Source organism: Elgaria multicarinata, chromosome 13, assembly GCF_023053635.1.
Source record: "Elgaria multicarinata webbii isolate HBS135686 ecotype San Diego chromosome 13, rElgMul1.1.pri, whole genome shotgun sequence".
NCBI lineage: Eukaryota > Metazoa > Chordata > Lepidosauria > Squamata > Anguidae > Elgaria > Elgaria multicarinata.
The window spans coordinates 28,139,698-28,164,122 of record NC_086183.1 but is presented as its reverse complement, the minus strand read 5'-3'; the positions used below and the strand labels follow the sequence as shown (position 1 = coordinate 28,164,122).

The 24,425-nt window shown below is 46.9% G+C and overlaps 1 protein-coding gene across 1 annotated transcript; it reads right to left on the bottom strand.

Moving 5' to 3' along the window:
* ERFL (ETS repressor factor like) lies at positions 1 to 17,391 on the bottom strand. The gene is made up of 5 exons (XM_063139744.1): positions 17,328 to 17,391; positions 9,775 to 10,009; positions 1,806 to 1,995; positions 886 to 1,009; positions 1 to 611 (listed from the first exon to the last, which is right to left on the bottom strand). The coding sequence occupies exons 1-5, from the start codon at positions 17,389 to 17,391 to the stop codon at positions 1 to 3; spliced, it is 1,224 nt and encodes a 407-aa protein (XP_062995814.1).
* Between the last annotated feature and the right edge of the window lie 7,034 nt (positions 17,392 to 24,425).

Sequence of the window (24,425 nt, the reverse complement as noted above, 5' to 3'; positions counted from 1 at the left end):
TCAGCTGCCCGGCAGACTCTTCCCCTCATTGGCAGTGCCTGCCGCCCCCTCGGGCTGCCTTGGTGTCGCTCCTGCTGTCCTCTCCGTCTCCAGCCGCTTGTAATTCTGCACCTGGCTCTCCAGCGCCTCCAAGCTGTCGGGGCTGAAATCGCAGCCTTCGTTCTCCGAACTACATTCACTCAGATCTGTGATTTCCAGCTCGGAGTCTGAGCCGGGGTCCTCTTTGGCCCCTCGGCCCCCTGACGGACTCTGTGGCCTGGTACCCAGTAACTCCTTCTCACGATGGCTTGTCCCATGCCCTTCCCCGCGCAGGGGTAGGGCGGTGCCATGAGTAGGCAGGCAGAGACGGGGAATGGAGCCAGCCCCCAGGGCTGTGGCTCTCTCAGGGCTGTCTGCTGGCAGCAGCGAGATGGGTGTAGGAAGCTGGGCTAGGGACCCAGACAGGGGGTTGGGGTAGAAATGGGGTGAGTACAGGGAGGCAGGTAACTTGGAGCTGTTCAGGGGGAAAGTGCTGGAGAGGTAAGGGTTAAAATTCCAGGGGTAGTCTGGGAAGGAAGCATTCCTGCCATACGGAGTCAGCAAACTGGGGGGCTTTGTGTACCCTGCAACACCTGTGGGGAGAAGGAAAGAGATGTGAACTGGACTCATCCCATAGCATGCATGCCTGGGGGTCACTACATTTCTTATATATTGTCACCTGATTTCAGATCACCTTTTGGAGCTGGATCTCAGCATTATGGGATGAGAGAGAGAAACCTTTCAGGGGAGGTGTTTTAGCTGCAACAGGCAGATCCCTAAAAAGGGCCTCCTACTTTGGAGAAGCCCCCACCCTGAATTATTAGGGCTGGGAGTGAGAGGGGAGGGGGGCAAGAAATGTGTTCTCACCTGAACCCAGGAAAGGGAAGGCTGCATCCAGCCGCAGTTTCTCTGTCTCTGGTTGACGTTCGAAGAGTGGGGTGCGAGCAGCAGGGTCTCCCAAGCGAGGGCTTGAGAACAGGCTTTGTAGGGTCTAGGGGAAAGGCAGAGGACAATGAGAAGCCTACCCAAGCCCAAAGAACAAGCGGTTGACCGCTGCAAAGGAGAAGTGCTTAAGATGCAGCCCATCACGTCCCTAATAAGCCAGTGGTGCAGTGGTAAATTTTGAAGTGCAGACCCTCATCATGACAGTCCTCGTTAAATTCAGGCCGCCAGGTTGATCCATGTCAACAAACCAGTTCTAGGAGTTTCCATCTCCACCTGGCGCAAGCCTTTGGAAAAGCGAAGGGGTCTTCATTGTCCATTCAAAACTAAGTCACCCCAAAATACTTTGCATTGCAACAGGGAACAATATATTGTGGGGGGGGTATTCTCCCTCCCTCAAGCGCCTGTTGAGTATTCTGAGGGGGGTGGAAGATGATGTCAGAGACCCTGCTAATAAAAAACTGCCAACATTGTATCCTTCTGAACCCTGGCTCCATTGATAATTACAGATCTGTATGTAGACTGAAAACACACACTCTGCACATGCTCCATGGCATGCTTTTTTAAAATTACATTGTGTATTCCAGTACTGAGATCTAGCACCAAAAATCTGGCTTAGAATATGAACCAAAACACTTGTCCTGGGAGGAGCAAAAAACACTGGCTTGAATTTAGACTTAGTCGGGCTTAGAGTAGGCCCACTGGAATCAATGGGACTTAAAATTAGTCATTACTAACATAGCCCATTAATTTCAATGGGTCTACTCTAAGATGACCAAGTCTGGATCCAATCGATTACATTCTCTCTCACCTCCCAGTCCTGTTGCCTTTTTTGCTCATCATACCTCAGGAGTCAATGGGCTACAATCTGCCCCATGGTTGCTCCCATTGAAGGGGTTCTGGGCCAGCAGAAACGGGGAGTTGGCAGCCATGTCCAGGAGTGGGTAATTAACCAAGACCACCTTGCTGAAGTTAAACTTGTAGGTGAAGCGTTTGCCCTTGGTCTTGTGCAAGATGCGCTTGTTATAGTAGTACCTGGCAGGAGGAGAAGGAAGAGGAAAAGGTGAGGTAGCAGCAAGTAGGACAGAGATGTACCTCTTGGTCAAAGCCGGCTGCCGAAACTTTGAGGAATGTGCAAAACTGAGACTGCTGTTTGTTTATATTAATTTTTCTAATAAAACTGGTAACTCAATGAAGATATACTCATCTCCTTCAAAGCCTTGTAGATTGTCAATCCAACAAAAGGATTTCCCCCCTCCAACCATTCAGATGTGGAGTAGGCATAGAGACATATAAAGGCATGAGAGTGAATTTTCTAAATGCCTTGGAGGGGTTATGTGCAGGTGTTGATCCCCCGTGTTTCAGTAGGTGGGGCAGCCCTGGAGCTCTGGTAGAGAGAGTGATATTTTAAGATCAGAAACAATTACCAGTAGCAACCTCGACAACAACAACAAGTTTAGGAATCATCATCAGAATCATCATCATCTATCACAAATGTGTTGTTTGTGGGAAGTTTTAGTTAAGAGGTTTTTTTTCTACTGCACACTTCAGTGGTTGGAGAAAACCCTTTAATTGGAATATTAATTATTCAATAATTATTTCAGGTGTAGATGAAGCAAGTTGCCATGCATGCGTTAGGATGAGGGGAAGATTCAGGATCTAGGACAACTTGAGAGCCATTTCAGAAGCAAGCTACACTGCCAAGTGATGAGAAATTAAAGTCTTACCTCCTTTGTTTTCCCCCCTCTCCAGCAAAACTCTCACTTTATATTTAAATATCTAACCTGAGCTCAGGGCATTTCAGCACAGAATAAGCCACAATGAAAAAGAGTAAACAGGCCTTTATGTAAACATATGAATGATTAAAATACTATTATTATTTATATAGCACCAACAATGTACTATACTGATTTAAAATGGTCAGATATGTATACATAGGTATTATACACAAATAATAATAATAATAATAATAATAATAATAATAATAATAATAATAATAGGTGCTTATATAGGATGGATATATCTAAATTTTATTTACTGGACAAGTAGAAAATGAAACAGTTACAAGTAGGCATGTGCTCCGCTCCGATTAGAAGCACAGAAGCAGGAGCGAATTGGCCTGCTTCGCCTTGCGGACCGCAAGTAGAAGCGGACCACAGACCCTTAGAAGCAAGGTGAAGAGAAGCGCCCATTTTCGGAGCGCTTCTCTTTCCGCTGAGCGCTCCGATCGCCATCTTGAAAACATTTCGCCTATAGATAACTGGGTTGTTTTTGAAGCTATCCTTCTGAAAATTCTTGTGCTTAGACAGTCGTGGATGGGGGTCATTTTGAGACTACTCTCACCTCTCTGCGTCGTGCAGGTCGCGTGCTATATTTTTTTAAAAATCAGGTAAACGAACATTACAAACAGGGACAGCGCGGGTCAAATGGCGGTTTTTGCCCATAGGATTGCATTGCAGAAAAGAATCGGGGATAACTGGGTTGTTTTTTAAGCTATCGTTCTGAAAATTCTTGTGCTCAGAGAGTCGTGGATGGGGGTCATTTTGAGACTACTCTCAGCTCTCTGTGTGGTGCGGGTCGCGCGCTAGAATTTTTTAAAAAGTAGGGTAAAGGCGGGAAAAAGATTACCTTTTCGATTGCTGAGGGGCAGAGTCAACTCCCGGTCATGATCACATGATCCCAAAGTTGGAGGAGGGGATAGGCAAAACAGGTAACTTGGGATTCTGGGAAACTTCTCTTTCTTAATCTGAACGGACTGTTCCCAGTGTTTTTGAAACAGTAGCCCCACCAAATGCACAAACACAACCTGAAATCATATACTAAGCCAATAATAAGAGATAGAAACACAGCACTGCTACCCACCCTAACTTTGGGGAACAACTGAAAAGATGTGGTGCAAGGGGATGAGCTCCCCTAGGGCATCTCATTGTGGACGTGCCCCCACTCTCTCCTGTACTTGGAAGGCCATCAGAGCCTTCCAAAGAGAGTAACCCGGTGGAGCAATGCCTATCATGAGTTGAAGTGACAGTTCTACTTCTCTTAGTGTTGGAGTAATGCCTATCATGAGTTGAAGTGAGCGTTTTACTTCTTAGTGGTGGAGCAATGTCTTTCATGAGTTGAACTGACAGCGTTGCTTCTTAAAAGACTGGTCACTACTAGGACCAGTCAAATTGGCAGCTGCTTCCCCCTCCCCCGGGCACGTCCCCCTATTACTGGTAAAAGACAGATATAACCTTTTAAAAAAAGTTCTTGTTGTTTATTCAGCAACACTGCTGCTTTTAATTCCACCCCTCCTTCATTTATTTATTTATTTATTTATTCCATTTTATATGCATTACTGGCTTATCCTTGGCTCACTTCCTTATGCCCCCAGAAATGTCTGCTGCCTGCCTGCCTGCCTGCCTTCTCTCCTCCCCTGCCCGCCTTGCAGGGATGTTGTGTGTGTCTGGCTTTGACTCAGGGGAGAAGTCCTTCCTGCGCTCATTTGGAGTTTTGGAAGTTCCAAATCCATTTTTCAAGTGTGGAAGAAGATTCATACTCCCCAATTCATGGCATGTTGGGATTTCCTTTGAAATGGCCCCATTGAGATGTCTGCAGGTTTAAGCCCCGCCAAAAAACAGGGGATGATGGGACTGCCTTGAGTCTCAGCGTGCGGCATATGTATCCCTGGATAAGCTGTCATGGTGGTGAGTTTGAGGGGTTTTTTTAACGTGCAAATTGACGGAGCTATTGGAAAGGGGTGTGATTGGGTGTTGGATTTTCATAAATTCCTCAAAAATCAGGGGATGATGGGACTGCCTTGAGTCTCGGCATGCATATGTATCCCTGGATAAGCTTTCATGGTGGTGAGTTTGAGGTTTCTAACGTGCAAATTGACGGAGCTATGGAAAGGGGTGTGAATGGGATGCCCGATTTTCAATAATTCCCCAAAAATCAGGGGATGATGGGATTTCCTTGAAACTTGGCATCCATGTGGACACGTGGATAAGCTATCATGGTGCCGAGTTTGAGGTTTCTAATGTGCAAATTGACGGAGCTATCGAAAGGGGTGTGACTTAGGGTTATGGGTGGTGCGTTAGAGGTTAGAGCCCCACCAAAAATCAGGGGATGATGGGACTGCCTTGAGTCTGGGCGTCCATGTGGACACATGGATAAGCTGTCATGGTGGCAAGTTTGAGGTTTCTAACATGCAAATTGACGGAGCTATGGAAAGGGGTCTGAATGGGGTGCCCGATTTTCATAAATTCCCCAAAAATCAGGGGATGATGGGATTGGCTTGAAACTTGGCATGCGTGTGTATACGTCCATGAGGTGTCATGGTGCCAAACATGAGGTTTCTAACTTGAACAGAAAAAAAGTTGTTTACTTTTTTAGCTTTCAATGCAACCCTATGGGGGGGGAAACGGAGCTCCGATCCGGATCCAGAGCTCCGAGCGGAGCGGAGTGGAAATGGGTGGAGCGGGGGCGAGGCGAAGCGGCCCGATCCGAAAATCGCGGATCTGGAAGTGAAGTGGAGCGGGGGGTCCATGCACACCCCTATTACAAGCACTGCTTTGGGAGCATTGTTGTTTTGACTGAGAAGTTAGATAAAATAAATAAATAAAAGAAATAATCAAATAATTCCAGCAAAATCAGAATCCCCAGAGTTTTTCATTCTTAGGGAGGCAATGTTCCTAAACAGTACAAAATGTGTTTTTTCTGCCATGGATTTTTCAGCAAACTCCACACTGAGGTTGGTGCTGGATGTGTAATACAAATGTTGATGATGCAAAAAGATTTTGCTTTATATTAAAAAAAACACCAAATGAACAAAAAGGAAACCTGGAGTATGTCGCTCTCCAAAACAGCAAACACCCCTCCCCCAAAGAAGAAATGCAATAAGCTTTGCTCTACCAGTATATAAAATCTGAAGAAGGGACATAACTGAGGTTAGAGAAAGAGGATAAGGATGAAGGACATGTAAGGATGAAGGAGATGCAGGTTACAGCATCCTGGTTAATGGAAGTTAGGTCTATCAATGGCCAGTAGCTATGATAACTAAATTCAGCCTCCATGGTCAGAAGCAGTCTATCTAGGATAAGAGGCTGAGGTCAAACAACAAGTGATGCCCTGGACGACTTCCATGTTGTACCTGAAAGACAATCTGATCCTACTGGAAAATGTAAGGTTTAGTCAGTGGAAGCTGGGGGGGGGGGGTTCCTATTTCATTGGGGATGTAAATTGGCTCTGGGTTTCATTCAGAACCAGTCAGAACGCTCCTTTAGAGTTCTGACTGACACCCAGAGCAGATTCACTGCCTGACGTCGGAGCCATCAGCCTCCATTGAAAGGAGCCGTCCAAGTGCTGAATCCTAACCCGAAATGGCTTGACCACATTGGAGAGCTTCTTTAGAGGTTAGAGTGGATTCACAGCCCCAGTGAATTAGGAGCCACCAGCCTCCGCTGGGTCTAGAGATTATAAATTCTCAGATAGGATTTAGCAGCCAGAAAGGGAAAAAAAATCAAATGGAGCAGTAGGGACTGGCTTGCACATTTTATTACACCGTCCACTTTACTCCTTGCAACCGAAATTGCACCTGTTGGCAAACTTGGGGCAGTTTGACTCAACACCGAAAAATAACAAAGAGCGCCCCCTAGTGAGTTGTAACATGCCACCAAACTCCATTTACTCTCTGCTAGCAATAAATCTCCTACTCTTAGCTTCCCTTAAGCTGGTTCCTCTGGGGAGAGAGCTGGGGTTATCAGGGAGTCTTCAGAATTTATTTACTGGGCAGAGCAGAGCTGAATTCCCAGGCTGAGTTAATAGGAAGCATCAATAGCGCTTAGCTCCTCATAAATATTAATTAGGAAGGAGGAATCTCAAGTGGCCGGAGAGGCGTAGTTAATTAATAAGCAATAACAAATATCACTGTCAGTCAATTACACAAGAAAACAGCTACTGGGGGCAGAGAGGGACATAATAGTACACTCCCCACTCTAAAAGTTTAATAAAGTTATGGAGGTCTAGGAGGAGATACGTTTGAGACAGGATAGCATGGGAAATCAGCATTGCAGATAACAGTAAGATTTAGTAGGGTTGTCACCTGATTACAGAAATCTTATAGATGAAGCATATGAGTTTAAATCAATTAATCAAGTAAATAATCAACCAAAAGTGATATGAATAAAACAATAGTTATCAAGGGGGGGGAGTGCTTTCTTTGTATTTACACGATGCACATGTGTTGTGTCGATGCAATCTCAGAAAAGGGAAAAAAATCCCTCTTGCATAGGGAGAATGCCTCCTTTGCCATCTGCAGGGTTTGTTTGTTTGCTTTTTGTATTGCCATCTGCAGTACAAGCCTTATACTGAAAATGTTAACTTTAAAAAATCTGCTGTCCAATTAATCAGGCTATCTTTCCAAGTTTTTTTAAAAAATTATTAATTAAACCATTAATTGATTAAACATTGCAGAGCTGAAGAGAAGCACACTTTGGGCTCAGCCATCAGCCAGAGAACTCAGGGGCAGTGGGCGGCTGAACCCTCTGCTTTTCAAGGAAGAAAGTCATCACAAGGAGGAGACCGACTTGACCATATCCATCAGTCAGAGATGGAGAAAGGACTTTATAAGTTAACAACAACAACAATGTACATTTCAAGTGTCCAAAAACACTATGGTTACATTATTTCAATCATCCTTACAACCAGCCCTAAAACATGGGTCTGCATTATTATTACCCCCATATTACAGATGGAGAACTGAGAGTGCGTGACTGGCCTATGGCCATTGAGGTCGTGGCTGAGGTGAGACTTAAACCAATGACCTTCTTGCCACTATGATACTGCACCAAGAAGAGGGTTTCGTGTTAAACACCTGTTTAGATTCTTGATGCCTGAAGACACACTGCATACAGATGATAATCTCTTGGTACCCATCAGCCAGAATCCAAAGCAGCGGAGGCTGATGGGTCCTATGCCAGTGGGGCAATAAATCTGCTCTGGGTTTCAGTCAGAACCATTCAAACTTCTAAAGGAGCCATCCAAGAGGCTGAACCCATTTTGTGGGATAGGTGTCAGCATCTATCTGACTGAAACCCAGAGTGGATTCACTGTTCCATTGGTATTGGACTCAACTGCCTCTACTAATCCAAAGCTCTGTTTTGGGCACTCAGGCATGGGGGGATGTCCCAGAAACTTTAAATGGCGTCCCCACTATGCCTTCTCACAAGATCTCCTCAGTTTCACAAAGGGTTTGCCATATAGCATTGGGGGAAGTGGGAGAGGGTGTGAATTCTTAAACTAGAATAACCATGGCCCGGATCCATACTGACAAACTCTATTATGGATGGCAATTCCCATTTTACCCATCATCAAATAAGGGTGTGGAGAAGCTTTTAATTAACCCAAGGGTTTAATTAACTCAAGGGTTTAAAAGGGTACTGAGTGGAAATGAATCCACTTTCAGTTATCTTGCATTTGCTCATGCATGTGTTCACATACACATCCCTCAATAGGTTCAATTTACTCTAAGGGTGTGTGTTTGTATGTATGTATGTATGTATGTATGTGATGTATATATATCCTTTAGTTGGATCCAGGATCTGCCTTCTGTGAGAGGAAAGGGCCTGTTACTAGAGAAAGGGCTCCACTTATGGAAGGTTGCTTTGCTCAATTTTAGGGATCACCCCTTACCTGCTCACTACACTACAGCTCACTCCATTCATCAGGGTCACCTGATTCTCTGCATAGCCTTTTCAGGGACTGCATTTCTACCAGCGCAGTTGATCTACCTTAATTCTGCATCTAACACCTCTATCATCTCACCAGCCAGCTCAGCATGTCTGGGGCATGCTGGGAGTTGTAGGACTTTTTTCTGTCTAAACATCCATAGGATTTGTGCCGTAAGTTGATTTATTACATCCTAAGTTACCTTACATTCAATTGAACCTTCCTCCTTCTTTCAGAATCTTCAAAGGAGCAAGAAGCACAACAGGTTTTGTGCCATGCACATCTACTTAATGTAATCAACTAACCAATCATTCAGTGAGATCATTAATCAATTTCAACCACTTGAAATTATGTTTCCCCACTTCGAATGGAGGCAGTAGCTGTGATTTATTTATTTATCCCACCTTCCCTCCAAGAGTCCCAAGGCAGCTTACGTGGCCTTCCTCCTCTCCATTTTATCTTCACAACAACCATGTGAGATAGGTTAGGCTGAGAGACAGTGACTGGTCCAGAGTCCCCCAGTAAGCTTCAGGGCTCAGTGGAGACTAGAACGTGGATCTCCCGCATCTCAGTCCAACACACTAAGCAGTACACCACAGTAGCTCTCATAGAATCTGAGGGGATAATGCAATGAAGCAATAATTGAGCCAGAACAATGTTCGGAGAACTGGGTGGGTCCAGAGAAGTCGTTCAGAGAACTAGCTGGGTTTTAAAAGCAGTTTGGATCTCTGGGTCCTACCACTGAATTGTGAGAGGCAGCAAATCTGCAGTACAAGGCTAGGGGGCGCCATGGTGCGATAGGTGGTGTTGCTCTTGAGAGAGCTGTCCCACTGCAAAAGTGCTGAAATGGAAAAGCTCTCAGGACTCCGGGCGTTCCATGACCCAGTGGAGGCTGGTAGCTCTGATGTCAGTTGGGTGGTGAATTTGCTCCAGATATCAGTTAGAACCAGTCAGAAGTCTAAAGGAGCTACCCAGCACCTTGAATAGCTCCTTTAGACTTCTGCCTTGTTCTAACTGATATCTGGAGCAAATTCACCACCCCACTGACATTGGAGCCACCAGCCTCCACCACTGTGATCTTCCCCCACATCCCGCCCAATGCCTCACCTCAGGGCTCTGCTCAGTTTGTCATAGTTCATATGGGGCTTGCATTTACGGATGCCCCACAGCCGGGCCACCTCGTCTGGATCCTTGATGACAAACTCCCCATAGTCGCCTTGCCAGGCAATAACGTTCTGGTATTCTTCCTTCTGCAGCAGCTCCAGGATAAAATGCCACAGCTGGATCTGCCGTGAGCCAGGACTCGACTCGGGCTTGTAGGCCCAGTCCGGGAAGGCGAAGCCTGCCGATGGAAAGAGGGAGAAGAGAACAAACCCATCATTGCTGATCCAGAAGGCAGCCTCTCGAGCCATGCTGGATAATTATATCTGTTCCTGCAGTTCTAGATCATATGCTAACACCTCTCCCAACCTGCCATGCTCTAGACATGTTGGATACAACTTCCACAGCCAGCATGGCCATTGGTTGTGTATGATAGGGGTTGTAATCCAAATAGGAGTGTACAGACCTTGTTAAATTTATTCCATTTCTGTTTCACAGATTGCCAGGTGTCTTTTGTTCCATCATCCGCTCACTGACAGAATTGGATTATTTATTTATTTATATTTTTTTACCAGAATTTCATAACTCGGAGGAGAAGGCTATCAATGGCTACTAGTCCTGTATTAGAGTCTGTAAGCCTGTGTGCCCCAGTTGCTGGGGAACACGGGTGGGAGGGTACTGTTGCACCCATGTCTTGCTTGTGGTTCTCTGGTCGACAGCTGGTTGGCCACTGTGTGAACAGAGTGCTGGACTAGATGGATCCTTGCTCTGATCCAGCATGGCTCTTATGTTCTTATGTTCATTTCACTAACGTGCACATGCGCTAATCTGCATTATTGCTAATGCACACTTGTGTTAAGCCACATTAGTCCCAATGCAAATTAGTGCAAATCCCTCCCAAAAGTGAAAAATGGGCCCACAGTTCTGCATGACTCAGAAGAAGCCAGACTGCTGCGGAAACTACAGGTTGGAGTCATAGACATCTGAATTCATTTGAATCCATTGAGGATTTCTCTGGCATCCCTAAGCCCAACACATCTGGTGGGCACCAGGTTGGTTGAGTCTGATGCATTATCCCAGGAGGTAGCATTATATTACCCATGTGCCCTGGGCACATCAGATGGAGATGTGTTCTGGCACCAACGGTGGCAGGCAAAAAATAAACTGCTCCTCTCACTCCGGTGCAGAGGAAGGAGAGCAGGTACCTGGCACAATCAGTGAACACATCCTGGACACATTTGTGCCTAGGCAAAGCAAAGGTCCTCTGTGCCCTGAGACCTCCCAAAGCGGCAGAGGCCTCAAGGGAAAGATGGGATTCTGCATCTGTTTAAATATCCAAGGCACAGAGACCTCTTTGGAAATTGATGTGCTGTGAGCTGCTACCTGATTGTAGAAGTCTTAGTTGATTAGTAAAATAGAATTTGATCAATTAATCAATTTTGTATGGTGTTATGATAACATTTTATTGTATGCAATTATTAATTAATTAATTAATTAATTACATTTCTATACCGCCCAATAGCCGGAGCTCTCTGGGCGGTTCACAAAAATTTTGATGTTATTTTACCATTATATCCAATATATTTTGAGTGGTCTCTTTTAGGAGTTGCTTTTTCATCCGTTCCTATATTCACATCTTCTGTTTTTGATGAATGTACCTCTTTACAGTACTTTATTGCTTTATGCCCAACCTTGCTGATTGCTAGCATCAGGCACATGGAAACATTCATGCGCAGATGGTTGCATGCATGCACATACGTGCACACGCGCAATGTTTGCGCACATGGCAAGACCTCTACTGATGACTTTCCTCTTACACTACTTAGAAAATGTTGTCTGAGTCCTTTGAGATCTCTTGCCTCAAGTTGAGATGCTCCACTCCTCGTAGTTCTGTCCACGCTCAGAACTTATTTCTGCCATGGGCTTTAATAACAACCTGACACTGTGTTTAAAAGCAGGCCTCTCCAAGGAGCCAGGATAGCCAACTCTGTCACCTCCACCCCGACTAATTAATCATGGCTAAGAGCTGAGCTCTCTCTGCAGCTCAAGGGGGGATGGACCTTCAAGCAGAAGGTGCTAAGGGAGATACTCTGGCCGCTTCTATGCAGGAGAGGTCAAGCCAGCCTCCTCAGATCTGTGCCTCTATCTATGAATCTATCATTAACAGGCCTAATGAAGTGCTGATCAATGCCTTGATTTTCAGTTACACAGAGGACCTTTGGCACCCCTGCAGTAAATTACATTCACTCTCCCAACGGCCTCTCTATACATCACTCCAATGCCTTAGTTCTCAAAGTGTGAGACCGGCCGCCCTCAGGAGGCCCAAGTAGCTGGTTGGAAAGTCCTGAACACTTGATGTCTCTCAGCACTGGGTGCAACGGAACTAGCTATCTATCCTCCACCCCCTTGCATTGACTGAAGGCTTGATGGAGGCTGATGGAGTAGCAGTCTTTTGCCAATGGGATCTTCCAGGACTGTAATGTAATGTCTAAGGAGTTTCTTCTTTGGTGATTTTAAAATAAGTTGTCGGCCCAAACAATCCACCTCCAGGCTCACGGCATTAAAGATAATGGTGATGGTAGTCTTAGGGTACAGTGATCTGTGCCTTGGTTAAATTGTGGTTAGACTATTGCAATGTGCTCTACATGGGGCTATCCTTGAAGAGTGTCTAGAAGCTTCTGTTACTGCAAAATGTGCCAGCTAGGGGGGCACAACATCGTGATTATATCACTGAATTGGTTGCTGTTATTTTCCAGGCTCAATACAAGGTGTTTTAATCTTTAAAGCTCTAAATGGTCTAGGGGCTTTCTGTCTGAGAGACCCCCTATCTTGCTTTGAACTTGGCTATTAAGATCTGCGGGAAAGGCCCTCTTAAACACACCCCACTTCTGAGACATGTGGGAAAGGGTTTTCTCCTTGGTTGCTCCACACTTGGGAATGTGCTTCCTCTGGAATTGTGACTGGTTCCCTCTCTCTGCATTCAGAACGGGGATCAAGAGGCATCTTTTCGGCTTTTAAATTTGATGTTACTGTTTTAAAAGCTGCTTTTAATGTTTTACTATGTTTTTATTTGATTAAGTTTTTTAAAAAAATTCTGAGCACTGTTTAAACCACCTTGGTTTAATTCAGAAAGGCGGTATAAAAAAATCCAATCCATCAATCAATAAAAGTGGAATGGGATTCTAAGTCAAGGCTAAACAAGGCAGACTTTTAAAATGAAAGTCATTTAAGGTTGCAGCCCTATGCATGTTTCGACAGAAAAAAGTCCTACAACTCAAAGCATTCACCAGCCAGCTGCTGCCCATCCATGGTTAGCACATGGACAGCAAGCTGAAGAGGCAGGCGCTCAGGTCACGTGGTCAGAGACATCCACACTACTGTGAGCTGTGCTATATTTCTGTTTAAATTATAATAGCTATTTCTAAATTTACATCTATGCATGTAAATTGACATAGGCACATTTCACGTAGATCACGCTCCTCTTTTGTCTTCTTTTTTTCAGTGATGCGTTTCCTCTTTTTTTGGTGATTCCTCAGCAGCCACCCTGCTTGAAGCCGATGGAATCTTACCAGACCATCCCCAGTACTGGCAGGTGAGCTTCTCCGGAAGATAGCTTGCTGCTGCCCATCACTAGTTTGGATGATGTGTTGTTGGCTGCTGGGATGCAGTCACAGCTCACATAGACCAATGGCAAGGCCTAGCAGACACGCCAGGTTCCCACATGAGCTGCATGTGCTCCAAGAGAATCCTCTGCAGCACACTCAGCTTCCTGGGCAGAGAGGTTCAGGCAAAAAGGGTTCCCTTGAGGCAGAAGGTTTGAAAACCGCTGCTCCAGGGGGAAACCGACAGTTTAATCCAACACAACCATGGCTTCATTTTTAGAAAGAGAACCAAGAAGTTAAGAAGACCCCTGCTGGGCCAGACCAAAGGCCTGTCTAGTCCAGTATCCCATTTTCCACAGTGACTAACCAGCAGAAGTGCACAAGCAGGACATGGGGACAGCAGGACATGTTCTAGTATCATGAGAAGGTCAAAAGCTTATTTCAATCCACTTGGTATTTTGCACCATGCATAACGTTATGCACCACTATCAAGTCCTTCCTTACTCATTGGTGGACAGCTTGTGACCTTCCAGATGTTTGGGCCTACAACTCCCATCACCATTGGTGAAACCGGTGATGGGATTTGTGGGCCAAAACATCTGGAAGGCCCCAAGTTGACCACTCTTGTTCTAAACTAAGTAGCCCCAAATGTTGTAAGCCTTCCTCATAGCGGAATTGCTTGAGCTCCTTGATCAGCTCAGAGGCTGCCCTGAAATTATTTACACCTTTCAGGAGGCTAGCCCCTGGTGATCTCTGCCCTGCCTCTCACATTTTCTCTATCCTGCCTTAATTAATCAGATGTGCTTAGATCTACATTGATTGTAACAGGACTAAATTTACTTGAACAGGTACATGATAGACAAACAAGTTAAGTCCACATGAGCCTTGATTTAAACCCTCTTTCAAGTAACCCACTCTCGCAAAGAAGTCAGCCAGCCCACAAAGAAAGCTCGTGCCAAATAACATCAGAGGGTGCAGTTGTAGCTAGAGTTTTGACCTGACATTGGAAGTATTGAATTGGTGGCAGTGGTGTGCATCTGTGTGTATAGCAGTTGCTCCTATTTTGCAAGGTAGAACCAGTATGGTGTAGTGATTAATGCATTGGATTTAGAGCGGAGAGGCTTGAGTTCAAACCCTGCTTTAGCCACGAAGCTCATTTGGTGACCATGGGTCAGACACTATGGCAGTGAAGGCTGTTGGCTCCATATCAGTGGGGCAGTGAGTCTGCTCCAGGTTCCATTCAGAACCAGTCAGAACTCTAAAGGAGCTATCCAGACACTTCTGTACCACCTCTGAGGATTGTAGGGAAGTCAAAATGGGGATGAGAAAGAAACCAACATATATTGCCCTGCGTTCCCTTGGTGAAAAGGTGAGATACAAATGTAGAAAAATACACAAAGTGGGGTTTGCTTCCTCCTCTTCAATATTGGCCTGCTAAAATCATTGCTTTGACTGTCCTGCCATGATTCCAGCCTGGGTGTATGGGGGAAAGAAATGCAGTCAGCTGGCTAATGAAACATGCAAGCCTTCTGTCCTCTGAGGCCCAGCATGGAAAAGAGTGCCCTGCGGTTAAAAAGAGCTCCTTTGATTGTCACGATTGCCCCCCAGCCTTCAGCTTGGAGCTACAAACTCCAGAGCTGTCTAGACCCTTGGGGGAGATTTTGCTGTGAGAGAGGGGGGAGGATGTGGTTATTAGCTGTGTGAAATGAGTGGGCATGAGAATGTCTGTGTGTTTATTGCTAACTGGGAGAAGATGATCCCAGAATCCATAATGGTTCCGCATCTTATTCTATATTATTTGCATTTATCAGAATTTGTTTTGTTTTTTTAGATCTATTCTATTATTGAGGAGCCACAACAAATTAGCTTGCAAAATTTGCTGTCGTGCTTCTGGATGCTTTCTATTTACCAAGCATTCTCTGACAATTCAAATATTTGCCAAAACAGCCACTGGATATTTGATACCTAATAGTAGGTATCAAATATCCATTGATAACAGAACCAAGAAATAAAGGCTGGTGTATACATTTTAAAAATAAATAAATATCTCAGAACGTATTTGACAGACGTGCTGCTAGCTGATATACCATAAACGGATAGCTGAATGCAATCAGCAACTTGGGAGATGGATACCTAAGGATAATATTCTTCCATGTATTTCTTTCTGTGTATCCTAATCAACACTAGAGCTCTCTAACACAGATATAATGATGCATGAGTAGAAGGATTAGAATCTTTTCACCCATGTCACCAATGTTACACCTATCCCCTCTTTCTTTTCTATGCCTAGTTAAGTTGTGCATTTTTGAGAGATGTTCAGGGTTGGTTGTTGGTTATGTCTCTTTCCTTCTGAAAGCCAGGTCATGTCTTATTCTCTTTTCTGCTTGCCTTTTGTTATTTGTGGCTGTACTCTTTTTAAATTTTTACTGTTGTTGCTGATATTATTATTATTATAAGTCATTTTGAATTCATTGAAGAAAAGTGAGGCACACATATTCAAAACAAATAAACACACAGATTCAGAGGATTGAACCATTCTTAGTCATACTCAGAGTAGACCCATTGAAATCAGTAGGACTTAAGATAGTAATGAGTACCTTGATTTCAATTGCTCTACTCTTAGTAATACTAAGGATAGTTTCAACCCATGGTATTCAGCCTTTGATTTTTTTTATATTAACATGCAACGGTATTAGCATTTGATAATTGGCATGCAATAGTATGCAGCATTTTGGGGGGGATAATAGATCAACTTATGGGATTTCATATTTGACACCTGTTATTATCAAAATAACTAAGAGATACCAACTAGTCTAAAGCACTCAAATTGTGAGAACATCATTCACTTTCAATTTTGAAAATTAATAATAAAAATAGCATACACCTTCAGTGTTCAAATTTGAATTCTCAAAATGGAATTTTGCATGCCAGATGTCACTATCAGCATTTGAAATAACAGCATATGTCAAATATTTGTGAATATTCATTTCACCTCTATTGTAGTGATGATGGTGAAGGTGCATGGTTTTCTACTATAGCAATGGTTTGTACATATGATATATGTATCAGTACAGTATTTCTAAAAGAAAGAAAGAAAGAAAGAAAGAAAGAAAGAAAGAAAATCCTGGGGATCTAGCCCACTTGGGAAGCCAATATTTTTCTACCTGGAAGACCTTTCCCCATGTAGGAGCTTTAAGAACATAAGAGAGCCATACTGGTTCAAACCAAGGGTCCACCTAAGTCAGCCTTCCTCAACCTGGGGTGCTCCAGATGTGTTGGACTGCATCTCCCAGAATGCCCCAGCTGGCTGGGGCATTCTGGGAGTTGTAGTCCAACACATCTGGAGCGCCCCAGGTTGAGGAAGGCTGACCTAAGTCCAGCACTCTGTTCACACAGTGGCCAACCAGCTGATGACCAGGAGCCTACAAGCAGAACAAGAGTGCAACAGCACCCTCCCACCCATGTTCCCCAGCAACTGGTGTATTTAGCCTTACTGCCTCTGATAATGGAGGTAGCAAATAGCCATCAGGACTAGTGGCCATCCAATTATGAAGAAGCTGAATGAGGGAGGCAGGCAGGCAGTCTGTACATGCTCAGCAATTCTCCATGTATCCCTTGTTGCAAGACTGAAACCTTAAAAGCTTCCAAAACTGAGCCATGGAGGACAAATGGTGTGTGCAGGAATTATAGAGGACCTGTAGGTAGAGAAAGAAAGTGGAAGAAGAGCGGGCCCAAGGCGTTTTGAGGCCTGGCAGAAAATCTAAATGGTACTTCGGCGTAAAATGGGTACGTCTCCCTTCCAGGAAGTTCTCCTGTAGTAAAATGAATGGAAACTGTGCAAGAGCACAGTCCTATCCAGTCCTTTCTTTTCCACGGGGCCTGCCTTGAAGGACTCCCAGTTGTCACCAGGCCTTAGAATCCGCTGTTAAAGCTTAGCATCAGGATAGTCAGTTTTACCTGGAGTCCAGAGGGCTGGAAGCGGAGAGGTGAGGAGCAGATCCGAGACGCAGTTACAGTCCATGGTGAGAGAAGGTTACACCTGCAGAGGGAGGGGACGAGGTGGGGGTGGTTGGAGGGAGGAAAAGAGAAAAGGGAAAGATGGGTTGGGGAGAGACCATTGGGTGCGTGCATAAAAGGAGGCTCGAATAAGTTCAAAAGAAAGAGCGAGTTTGTAAGAACGAGAGAAGGAGTGAAGAGGGAGAGGAGAGAAAGGGAAAGTTCGGAGAAAGTCCGCGTTGCCCCAGAAAGAGGTGGGCGCGTCCTTCAGCCGCAAACCTTCTTTTCCGCGCACCGAGGCTTCATTCAAGGAGCAAATCCGGAGGAGGAGGAGGAGGAGGAGGAGGAGAAGAAGCTACCAGTCCGGTCTTAAATCCCGGCCCCGACACCGCCGCCTTCGCTCCCCGGCCTCCCGCCAGTGCGTAAAAGGCGCGGGGCAGCCCTGCGCTTCGGAGGGGTGGCGAGAGAACCGGCAGCACCGCCGCGCGCTCGCAGCCTGGCGGGCGGAACCCCGGCAGCTCCGCCACCGCGCAGCAACGGCGAAATGCCGGCCTCTTTGCTGCCGTCGCTGCCGCTGCCGCGTTTCCTGGAAGTTTGTCTCTCTTTCGGCAAGCCGCTAAAAAGCTGGAGTGCTCGGAACGAGACACGCGGGACGATCCTCGCCCTATTTACTCGGAACTAAGCCCGAGTCACACGTGGCGTGTTTCGGTGTAGCCCTAAATTGTGTTACCCGCGCGCCTAAACACCGCAAAGTGTGCATGCGGGAAAGGCGTGTTTTCAAACGCACGCCGGTGCATTTCTCACGAGCCGAGATTGGTGCTGTGACCCGTCAGGGGCAGATCTGGGTCTGCTGCCCTGGAATGTGTGAACCTACTGAGCTGAATGGGATTTACTCCCAAGAAACCCTCAGATGGCTTCAGTCCAAGTGCTTCGCCTTACTAGCAGTCTGTATTGGTGGTGTGGGTTGTGCCTACATGCGGTTGCCCTACGCATTGAGGAAACCCGTGTGTTGATGCTTGTGTGAACACATCCCCGGCTAGATACAAGTGTGCAGGTGTACAGTTAAGCTGTTGTGATTTCTTGCACGGATGCTTCTGTGTGGTCCTGCGTGTGTGCGAGAGAGAGAGAGAGAGAGAGAGAGAGAGAGAGAGAGAGGGAGGATACAATTTGTGGTAGCCAATTTTGAGTGAGATGGTTTACACTGTTTCCTTTCGTAACAGAAGAGCCCTGCTGGATGAGGCCGAGGGTCCATCTAGTCCAGCACTCTGTTCACACAGTGGCCAACCAGCTGTCGGTCAGGGAGCAACAAAGCAGGACACGGTGCAACAGCACCCTCCCACCCATGTTCCCCAGCAACTGGTGCATATAGGCTTACTGGCTCTGCTACTGGAGGTAGCACATAGCCATCAGGGCTAGTAGCCATGGATAGCCTTCTCCTCCTACAACCCCCTTCATCTACTCCTGCACCACCACCCCGCTCCCCCCCCACCTCCCTAGAAATGTGGTTTTGGATTGCTTGGTTTGTTGACTGCTGCTTTTCCCAAGCGCCACGTCCCCCCTTGCCCCAACCCTCTTCTCAAACGGGGAGCCCTGGAAAGAGATAACGGGGAGAGCAACAATTAGGACGCATGGAAAGCGCTGTCCCTCTCCGAGGGCTGAGATGAGATGGCGGCAGCGGCGGCGGCGGCGGCGGCGTGGGGGTGGGAGAAGCACTTCTTATTCAAGCAGGCTGGACTCTGCGCTTGGCTTGAAAGCCCGTCTTCGCCCGGACGGAACGCGGTGGGGCTCACGTCCCGGTAAACAGCCGTCAGGTCCGTCTGTTGCTCGGAAAGACGCGAGCGCCCAACCAGTGGAGGCTGGTGGCTCAGATTCCGGCGGGGCTGTGAATCTCTTCTGGGATTCAGCCAGAACTCTAAGGGAGCGATCCAAGGCGTTTAACCTATTTGAGGGATAGGGTTTAGCACTTCGGAGAGCTCCTTTACGACTCTGCCTGGTTCTGACAAACCCAGACTGGATTCACAGCCCCACCAAAATCGGAGCCATCCGCCTCCGCTGCCCCCAACACAGAACCACCATATACCCAGAAGAGCGCTCTCCTTTGACTGGCGATAGGACCCTCACCACCACTCACCCACCTTCGCCTCTTTCCCCCACTTACCCCCCCCCCCAAATTATGCACAAACTTCAAAATATAGCCTTCCACAAACAAACGCCCTCCGCCCCCGCCCCCGCCCGCTGCTTTCACAAAATATTTACCTCTTCCATGCAAGTAGGGTATGAGTAGCCAGGGCCCATTCCTCCATCAACCCCCCCCCCCAGCTCTCAGCTGCCCCCACCACGAAAGCACACTAAAATGTTCCCTCACACCTTTTGCCTCCTCCCTAGACATTGCTGTTGTGGTTGTGGTTACACAGTCGGTGCAATTTATCCCATATCATAAACAAAGACATTGAAAAATAACGAGGAAATTAAAAAGAACAGGTCTCTGCCCCCAGGAGGTTACAACCTACAGGAAGGGGAAGGGGAAGTGATGGTAACAAAATAACAGAGAAGGGGTGTACCTGCACCCCCAAACCTTTCCTCCCCCCCACGTAGCGCATGCTCCGTTTACTCCTATTAAGTTGCATTAACCCCTCCTCCCCCGCCGCTTTTTCAGCTTTCCTCGGCCTCTTCCCTTCCCCACGGATCCCACCCCCCCATTCGCGCCCCACAGCAGCTTCAAGTTCTTCCTTACCTCTCCCCGCAACGTTTCCAGGCCGGGGAATTATTTTGGCGCCCAGAGCGGGGGCAACTCCCTCTCTAGTTTGGGAACCATCCACGAGCCCCCTCCCCTCCCCTCCCCTCCCCTCCCCTCCCCCCAGTCAGCTTACTTGCTGGCCGAATCGCGCCTCCTTCCCTCGCCCCCTCCCTTCCCCTCCAGCCAGCCCCGGGCCGAGCGCGCGGCTGGCCGGGCTTTCAGATAATTACCGCGGCGGAGCCGGTGCCATGGGCGACTGCGCTCGGCGCCTGGCGAGTGACACGCGGGCCGGAGAGCCACATCATTTATGGATTCGCCTCCCGGACACAAAAGAGGGAGAGGGAACGAGCGTCTCTCTTTCTCTCTCTCTCTCTCTCTCTCTCTCCCTCCCTTCCTTCCTTCCTTCCTTCCTTCCCTTCTCACACTCCCTCTTTCTTTCCTTTCTTGACCATGTCTTTCCTCCTCCTCCTCCTCCTCCTCCTCCTCCTCTATCTCCTTCTATCTCCTGCTAGGTCCTTTCTCTACCTTCCCTCCCTCTCCACGCCCCGTGAACCCCTCGTTCTCACTTTCTCCTCCTTTAACTGCGACTTTCCTGCTGCCCCCCTTTTTTATCTTGTCCTGGTACTTTCCCACATTCTTCCCTTCCAACCCTCCTTACCCGCTTTCTCCACACTCCCCTCTACACCCTCCCCCCCCCCGCACCCCGGGGCCTCTTTCACACGCACTTCTTTTCTTCCCCTTGCTGGTCCCTGACGCATTCTTTTCCAGACCTCCTTCCCGGCCTCTTTCACATTCTTCTCTTTCCCTGACCCCTTTCTTCCAGACCTCTTTCCTTTCCCCGTTTCAACTTCTTTTCTACTCTCTCTCTCTCTCTCTCTCTCTTTTTCTCTCTCTCTCTTTCTCTTTCTCACCCCTATCCGGCTCTACCTTCCCCAGCGGGCTTCGAGGCTTGTGAGAAAGGAAAGGTGATCCGGGAGGTGGCGGTGAGGGCGGCGGGATGGGGCGGTGGCGGTCGGTGAGTTTTGGGGAAGCAATCCAGGCTTCAGCCGCCTCCGCGGGAGTCTGGGCAGCAGAAACAACAGCAGCTTAAAGGGAAACATTGCCTGAGCTCATAGCTTGGCTCCGTTTGTCTTCATTAGGGTTTGCTTGAAACTACTTCCTCACTACTACGGCTCCAACAGCAGCATAAGGCGGAGGGAGGGAAGGAGGGAGAGAGAGACGCGCTACGAGAAGTGAAAGTAAACGGGGAAAAGAAAAGAAGATTTGCGCCCACACCCGCATACACACCAGTCTCAGCTAGGGAAATCCACTCACCTCGCACTTGCCACATCCAGGATACCACCACCACCACCACCACACTGCCCCAAAAAGGCAAAGGGTCATTTAGGCCATTCACTACAATTTTATACCCATGGGATAAATACTAGCAGTTACAATTCCAGAAAATGTTCTTGGCAGTTCCTAAAAACTCAAGTCATCTTCTCCGCCCTGTGAACGTTTCAGTGAATTGAAACTTTATTTTAAGAGGATTCGGAGGGTGAAGGAGGGGCAGGGAGGGAGAAACTGTGAACAAAATGCAACACCCTCCCTCCCATAACTGTAGACTCAGACATATTTGAATCATAGAATCATAGGACAGTAGAGTTGGAAGGGGCCTATAAGGCCATCAAGCCCAACCCCCTGCTCAATGCAGGAATCCACCTTAAAGCAACCCTGATGGATGGCTGTCCAGCTGCCTCTTGAAGGCCTCTAGTGTGGGAGAACCCACGACCTCCCTAGGTCATGGGTTCCATTGTCATACTGCTCTAACAGTCAGGAAGTTTTTCCTGATGTCCAGATAAAATGAAAATGGGACTTGTTAAAGTTCTAAAACTTTAATTCAAGCTAGCCGGGTATTGAGATGGGGTGATTATCTGCGCCTCTGAAGAAACACTTCAGAATGTTCCTCTCTAGACTAGACTAGATGGGGTGGGTGGATGCTAGCCCTTAACTTGAAACCACGTAGGGGCAGGGTGCATTTATAGAATGAGACACAAGCAGCAGACACAAACCTATCCATACCTGTATACAGTACATCTCTGTCTATTTCTGTCTGTCTTTCTTTACAAACATGGATACCCTGATACTTGCTACCTAAACACAGGGAAGTAAATATACCTCTGCATTAAACAGATCAGATACCAGAAATGGGAGATGGAAACAAAAGAAGGAAGAAGGGAGGGAGATATAAATAGAAATAGATAGATAGATAGATAGATGCCCATAGCCAGCCTAAAAGTTCGGGGGGGGGGGGGGTTCACCAGAAAAGTAGGGAGAGTTCATTTAGTTTGCAAGCCTTTTAAAGACAAAATTGTAAACAATTTTTAAAATTATTTGTTTGGGAAAAATAGGGGACAGAGTAAAAATGGGGGGCAGCCCCCCAGCCCCGTCCCGAAGTACAGGCCTAGATAGATATCATGGAGGGGAGACCACCCACAAGCAGGTGTGTTTAGATGTGAAAATTGGGACTGCGCCAGCATAAATTTAAAAAAGCAAAATAAAAAGCGAGCCGTCCTGTTTAACTAGATATTGAAAACGAACAGGCGGATGTGTTGAAGAACGCGGAGAGATACAGGGGGATCTTAGCTCGGCCACGTCGCGACTCGCTTGGTTCAGCACCACGGACAGCGCCGTGCAATTGCCGTTCCTCTTTCCAGACCTCCCCCCACCGCCCCACACACAAAGAGGGGCCCACACCACGGCCTCCTCCTCTCCCTGAAAATGGCCCCACACTTTCTCCCCCCAACACCCCCAAACCTGCCGACGCCCCCTCCCCTCGCGTGCTGCTAGGATGTCACCGACCCCCCCCTCTCCTCTCCTCGTTCAGCCCCTGCCAGCAACCAGCCTCTCGTCCTTGGTTGCAGTAATTTTCCGTTTGATTTGGGAGGTAATGCATTTTTTACAAATCAAAGAGGAAGCCAGCAGATTCCCCCCGCAGGCCCCCAGGAGCCGGGGCCCAGATGAGAGGCGCAGATCATTTCCTTGTTAGTTTTGATTTCGGTTACCGAGGCTTTCAACTTCCCTACAACCTCCTGGAGAAATGTTATAACAAGTAGCCGAGGGAATTTTCCCTTCTTTGCTTTCCCCCTCCTTCCCTCCCTCCCTCCACCCTCCCTCCCCTTCTCCACATACACACCCCTCCATTTCGCCCTCCCTTCCCTTCTCTCGCTGCCTCTTATCTCTGCATATTCCTAAAGCTAGGTGGGGGTTTAGCAGCGCCCCGACAGCCCCAAATCTGAAAAGAGGGAGCGGGAAAACGCGCAAAGCACTCTGTGCTCACCACCCCCTTGCACCCTGCTCTTTGCCCCTTCCTTTTCCCCCTCTTTTCTTTCACCCCATTCTCACCCATTTCCCCATGCCCTCCTTAGGAGAGATCACCAAGAATGTTTTTTGAAGTTGACCTTAAAAGAAAAAGGCTCCAAAATCAAGGCATCCACGTATTTCATTTTTCTGCGTTGGTGCCATTTTGTGTGGGGGGTGGCGGGGGTGGTGAGGGCTTTATTAATTTATTAATTTATTAATTTTTGGTTAGCATGTCCTTCCCTGCTTCATCCGTACATAGCTGCAAGGAATCTGTTCTTCTTCATCAACTTAATTTCCAGCTGTATCTTAAAACTGTTTACTGGGAAGACCTAGCATTGCGTGTATTTCCATCAGCTGAAGTGTTCCGCATAAGCTACATTCATTTACCTCTTCAGTAGTGCAGCTAACAAAAGCTACATCCACACGTTCAGGTGCATACTCACCTTGTGCCTAAAGCTGCAATACCTGCCTCAAGCCTACCTACAAACACACTTTGTACAACACAGACTTAAACATATGTACGAGAGAGAGGTAAAGGCACAGTCACACCCAATTAAATGTTTTTAGCTACTCATCTGCCCTTTAGCCCATTAAACCGAAAATAAATTTGCGTGTTACCAGTACCTTAGTATGGGTGTCTTGATCTTGAAAGAACGGTTGAATAAATCAAGACACCACTAAAGGTAAAAGGGAAATTCACCTCTAATATTTACTGTCTCATTTCCTATGACACCAGAATTTAGCTCCTCAAAAATGAAACGGTGTGCTCTTTACTCGCAGCCCCACGGTTTTAAAATTTGCGTTTACCGATTCATCAGCTAAAGCCTCTGTTGATTAATCCAGTGATTAAAGCTTGCAGTCTGTAGACTTAACACGCGCACACACACCCACACCCACAAACACCCAACAGGTTCTTTATAAAGCACAGGAGCGACACTTGTGCACAAGCAGTGACACAAGCATATTTCTACTACATACAC

What these genes read in the sequence shown, in the direction of transcription:
- ERFL (XM_063139744.1), bottom strand. Translation starts at nt 17,391, where the DNA reads ATGGACTGTAACTGCGTCTCGGATCTGCTCCTCACCTCTCCGCTTCCA. An exon ending in TCCAGCCCTCTGGACTCCAG is followed by an intron (nt 10,010 to 17,327) that starts GTAAAACTGACT and finishes TTCCATCGGCAG; the next exon opens with GCTTCGCCTTCCCGGACTGG. An exon ending in AAACTGAGCAGAGCCCTGAG is followed by an intron (nt 1,996 to 9,774) that starts GTGAGGCATTGG and finishes TCCTCCTGCCAG; the next exon opens with GTACTACTATAACAAGCGCA.